At 44.4% G+C, this 5,986-nt stretch overlaps 1 protein-coding gene across 1 annotated transcript; it reads left to right on the forward strand.

Annotated features, from left to right (window-relative positions):
• Positions 1-417: 417 nt before the first annotated feature.
• Positions 418-5,146, forward strand: LOC125522028. Its single transcript, XM_048687093.1, has 2 exons — positions 418-533; positions 713-5,146. Exon 2 carries the CDS (start codon positions 2,246-2,248, stop codon positions 3,248-3,250), a length of 1,005 nt encoding a protein of 334 aa, XP_048543050.1. The 5' UTR covers positions 418-533; positions 713-2,245; the 3' UTR covers positions 3,251-5,146.
• Positions 5,147-5,986: the final 840 nt, after the last annotated feature.

The raw sequence follows: 5,986 nt of genomic DNA on the forward strand, positions 1-5,986 counted from the left end.
AATCTTTGGAAAAAATATAGGGAGACCATGCTATGCTAAGCTATACAGTTGGACCAACACAAAAATATCTCTGGGTCAACCAGAACAGCAAGACACATGGACCACCACCCTCACGTGCACCATATTAATAGTCAATTGGTCAACAGTATAGTCTATGTATGGGCTTCAACCTTCAGCCAATTAGAAGCTAGCACCTATGAGAACAATGGAGAAGGGGATGGGCAGCCATACCAGCCAAGGGAGGTGGATATCAGATATTAGATGGCTAGGAGAGCAGAGTAAGCAACTGCCAAGTTTCACTCGTCTCAGCTCTACCCAAAATAGCCAGACCAAGCTCTCTTCTTCCCAGCAGCACTAGCATTCCCCTGTCCAAAACCAACAAAGATACAAGAACAATAAGTGAAGATGGTGACATGAGAAATCATCAGTAGACTGAAGGGGACAGGCTAGAGCAAGAAGCTAGCCTACTGGATTGGGGTCTGGAGCGCAAGAGCAGCAAGAGTAGGGCCAACATAGAGAGCAGCAGAAGAAAGGTGAGTTCTTCCTCTTCTGCCAGTTCTTAGTACTCACATACACAAAGAGGCCTAACCCAGATGACATTAGAAAAAAAGTAATATTTGACTATAGGATGACCACACTACACCGACGTATATTTTTATTTCCCTAGTATTCACTCGACTTAGTCTCGAAATATATATTTGCCGAACTGCAGGAAGCGAGTACAGTCAGGAGAAGGAGGCGCTACAGAAGCAAATTGAGTCCGGGTCTGAGTACGAGAACTCAGGCAAGCTCTTCTTGATCATGCTGAGTAGAACTATTTAAAAAAAAATTCTATGATGTATCTTATCATCAACTTGCATAAAATGTTTTTGAGGTAAGTTGTGTGGAGTGAGTGTTGGTAAATAGTTGGGTTAGCTGATGGAGCAGCTAATCAATTTTTTTTATATAATTATTTGGTGGGTAGAGGGTGCCCGGAATGGACATATTGGGAGGTGGGGCCCTCTACATATGGCTATGACATTAAGATTAAAAAAATTTCACTCGTTTTATGCGCCGTACTACAACCGTATCAACCATGGTCTCGTCTAAGACGAGTTGAGCCCAATACCATCAAGTTATTATACTCTCCACATGGGTAAGTTGTAGTAGGGTGGGCGATGAGTTCCCACGCTAATGCCGGATGGGTGCATTAGCAAGCGCTATATATTAAGCGTTGGTGGAGTGCGGGTTCCGAAACCTGACACAACGGCTAGTGACCACTAGCCGGGTGGAGATATAATATACAAATGGGAAAAAGCTTAGGTTCTGAACCATGTCTCGCATCTAAGGAAATGCATATGGCAATTATGCTTTCGAGCTCTATGGGTAAAGTGATACAAACTCTGCAGAGTTAAAGTAAAACATGAATTCATGCCAGTCTCTTGGATTGGGGATTACGGGGACCTATTGGTGGTCTATCTCGCAATACGAGTGTTTGATAGGTTTTATAAATTGAAATAAACTTTCTGCAACAAATGTTTATTTTGAAAGGTGTTGAGTTGAGGTAGGACTTGTTGATTTATATTGAGCTATCATGAGTGTTGCATTTTGCTATTTGAGCTTGCTGAGTACTTTGTACTCACTCTTGCTATTAATCATCTCCTTCTTAGAGCAAAGCTTGTATGATAATCCTGCTGGACCAAGTGAGGAGAGCAATGGTGATGGCTACAACTACACAGGGGACCTAGATGTGGATCCATCTAGTGCTATGTACGATTTGGATGCTACATATGGGGGTTGGGAGGAATAACTAATGATCTAGCTATGTAATCCAGGAACCATTCTATCACCACCTATCTAGTACTGCTAGTTGGAACTCCAGAGTTAGGAGATGTAATAATTGGGTGAACATATGAGAAGCCTACTTGAGACTTTTAGCCCTGCGTGGCATGGTATTGAAATATAATTTACCATCTCTAGCTATTCCCTGTTGCAAATCTCTGACATGGATTATTATTTGACAAAACAAGATTTTGTCAAGAAATAATCCAAGGACTAGTGTCATTATCTATAATAATAATGACACGGGTCGTCACAGGTGGTATCAGAGCAATGGTTTCGAGGGCCACGCGATAGTTAGAGACGGTAGGAATACTTTAATTGGAACCCATACTTGCTATATTGCACTACCAATAAATCCCACATCATAATTATTCTGTCCAGTAACTTTAGATGACTACCATGCTAATTAGAAGCCTGTTGCAGGATGGTTCGAATTAGAATTCCACTATCAAGGGTTCGTGGCCAACATGTCGTACTACTTTGGCAAATGATGCATGAGCTTGGGGCACCATGTCCTCAATTCTTTGAAGAGATGCCAGATGATGGAACACACTCCTACAGGCGTGTAGTTGTGGTGCTCAGCGGTGTTCCATCAGACAGGGACTTCTATGTGGAGCTCTCCACAATGCAGCGGTCATCCGATGAGACTCTACCCATGCAGGAGGTTGCCAAGGAAGCTATGCTTGGACTACGAGCACGCTTTGGAGAGAAACTGCGCACCACCGGATACCGTGACTTGCCAGCACTTGATTCTGGGGGTTTTGGGCAGAACCATCAGCAAGGACCTAGAGGAGCAAGCCTTGGTGTTGGGTCTTCATCAGCTCAGCCTACACCTGTCGCTTCAACAGTTAGCACCACTTCTAGTATGACAATGATTGCTAATACGATGATGTATCATGCAATGAAGGAGGAGCTTATTAGACACCAGGAAGCAACCCAATTCTGGTATCAATGCTATCAGATGAGCGAACATGATAGGATTGTGCTTCAGGGAGCACTAAATGCTATGCCGGGAGGTCCTCTTAATCCTATAATAGTACCAGGTGATGTTCAAGAGGAAGAAGAGGAGGATCCAGAGGAAGTAGAACTAGAGGAACAGGAAGAAGTTGAGGGAGTAGAGAACCAAAATGAGCCACTAGTTCCACCCTCACCAAACGTACTACTTGCACCACCCCAGCCGCTACCTGAACATATAGTTGAACCAGAACCCAGACTACAGCCAGATATAGAGCAGCAGCAGCTACCCCACTTCCCTATTCCACGACCACACCAACCTGACTTTATCCGCCCACACATGAGTGTCAGCTCGAGGGAGTACAGGGAGGCTGCTACCTATGCAAGGGTACTTGGGCTTGGCGCGAGTGGCAGTGGCGGAAGCAATGGAAGTGGCAGCGGTAGCAACAATGACGGTGGCAGTGGCATCGCCTAATCAAGTTCCTATCTTCCAGACTCTTAGGCGTGGGACGCCTTGGCCATAGACTAGTCTTTTGGGATCAGTAGTAGTTAGTGTAGTGGCAGCCTGAATATGTGTGTTTATGTAAGATATGTGTGAACTGCAAGGCAGAGTTTGTCCCCTATGTACTAGTAGGAACTGAACCCTATGTGGTGTGTGCTCTAGTTGTAATGCAGTTATGCCCTTAAGCAAGACTTATGTGATGTACTGATTGTAATATAAGTGCTTGTTCTGTAGTATATAACTTGTGTGGATTAGGAGGCTCATAGTACCTTACTATTGTGTGCTTTACTGAGTAATCAGAGTGGTATCATTCTGGTTAGCAAGAGGCATGTGCCACCATGATTGCACTTCATGTTGGGTTACTGCAAATTTAAGGACATCATGCTATTTATTGGTATCACTTGCACTTGTGCTTGCTGATTTGAATCAATAATCATGCAAAGAAGTAACCAACTAACTAGAAGCAAAAAATGCAGGATGAATAACAATGGTTTGACTGAGCAAGACCTTGTCTTTCGTTTGGGATCAAGCGCCCATGATCAGCATGGGGGTACTCCAGTTTCAGAAAATCAAAGTGCCCTACCCGGAGCGGCGCAACTTCCAAGCAATCCAGAAGTGGGCAATGCTGGAACTTCTGGACTTATGGGTGGAGAAGGCAATCTGGGAGATGTCCTTAAGTTCATGGAGAATTCTCGAAGGGAGTCCCAAGAGAACCAGAACCGCTTCCTCGAAGCGATACTGACAAGACTAGTTCCTGGAGGAGCACACCTACCCGGTGCAGGAGTTAGCTTGGGAGAATTTTTGAAAACTCAGCCACCCACATTCTCCAAGGCGGTGGATCCACTAGAGGCAGATGACTGGCTGTTAGAAGTAGAACACAATCTGGAAACCGTGGGGTGCTCAGATGAAGAGAAGGTGAGATAGGCATCGCACCAGCTAACCGGACCAGCAGCAGCTTGGTGGAGAAATTTCAGCCTTAACCGAGCAAATAATCAGCCTATCACTTGGGAGGAGTTCAAGGAGAATTTCCGTCAGACCCATATTCCAAAGGGAAAGATGGATATCAAAAAGAGGGAGTTTCGCAATCTGACTCAAGGTAGCAAGAGGATAAACGACTACCTAAACCAATTTAATGATTTGGCAAGGTATGCTCCAGATGATGTGAACACTGAAGCCAAGAAAGTGGAGAAGTTTATGGAGGGGCTGCATCCATTCCTGAAAATGCACCTCTCGATTCACGGGATCACCCAGTTTCAAGACCTTGTCAACAGGGCCTTCATACTTGAGAATGAGCATGCCAACCTAAGTGAAGAGAGAAGGAAGAAAGCAAGGGTAGATCCACGCCCCATGATGCATCACCCACGTCCTATGATGCCTGGACCAGTGCGTCCTCATATGCCACCACCACGGCCTAGATTTCCTACTCAGCCAACCTTTGTTCCTAGATGTGGGAAGTGTGGAAAAGGTCATGCTACTCGAGATTGTATGACGGGTACAGGACTTTGCTTCAATTGTGGGAGACCAGGACACCACAAGCTCAATTGCACCTCTCCTCCCACGAATCTTACAAGGCCACCTATACTGTAGACTCAAGTGCATAATCCACCAGCTGGGCGAGGACAAGGCGGACCTATGAACTATGCAGCAAGAGGAGCTGGGCGGGGAGGACAAGTAGGAGGACAGCCAAGGCTGAATTATGTTGCTGCAGAGCAACTAGGATACGTTACAGATGTTGTCATCGGTAAACTACTCATTCCTCCTTCAGTTGGTATAGTTCTTTTTGATACCGGTGCCACACACTCATTTATTTCACAAGATTTCGTGAATAAGAATGGATTAACATGCACACCATTGGAAAAAGCTTTAGGAGTTAACTCACCTGAAGGGAAGATTACAGTAGAGGCCATGCGCAGAAATCAACCAATAATAATCCACAACACCAAATTTTCAGCAGACCTGCATGTTATAGAGATGTCAGGGTTAGAAATAATCCTTGGGATGGATTGGTTAGCTGCTAATGGAGTAAAAGTAGATTGTGAACTTAAAAGTGTATCCATAAGGAAGTCTGATGGCTCTAGGCTGATATATTTTGGAAGTAGAACCAGACCCAACAATCCCCTAGTAATGACAGCAAGTGGACAAATGAAAGAAATAAAGGATATACCTGTAGTTTGTGAGTTTCCTGATGTATTTCCGGATGAACTGCCGGGTATGCCGCCTGATAGGGAGTTAGAGTTCAACATTGTTTTAATGCCTGGGGCATCACCCATCTCCAAAAGACCCTACAAAATGTCACAACCAGAGTTAGTGGAGCTAAAGAAACAATTGGATGAGCTGAAGGAAAAAGGATTCATTAGGGAAAGCATGTCACCATGGGGAGCACCAGTATTATTTGCAGAGAAAAAGGATGGAGGGTTGAGGCTATGCACAGATTTTCGAGACCTTAACAAGGTAACTGTAAAGAATAAGTATCCGTTACCGAGAATAAATGATTTATTTGATCAACTCAAGGGTGCATGTGTCTTCTCGAAAATTGACTTGAGATCTGGATATCACCAAATGAAAGTGAAGGAAGAGGATATTGAGAAGACGGCATTTGTATCTCGATATGGACACCATGAGTACACTGTGGTCCCATTCGGTCTAACTAATGCCCCAGCTATGTTCATGAACTTGATGAACAAGATTTTTATGCAATATCTGGATAAG

This window comes from Triticum urartu, chromosome 7 (genome assembly GCF_003073215.2).
Source record: "Triticum urartu cultivar G1812 chromosome 7, Tu2.1, whole genome shotgun sequence".
Lineage (NCBI taxonomy): Eukaryota > Viridiplantae > Streptophyta > Magnoliopsida > Poales > Poaceae > Triticum > Triticum urartu.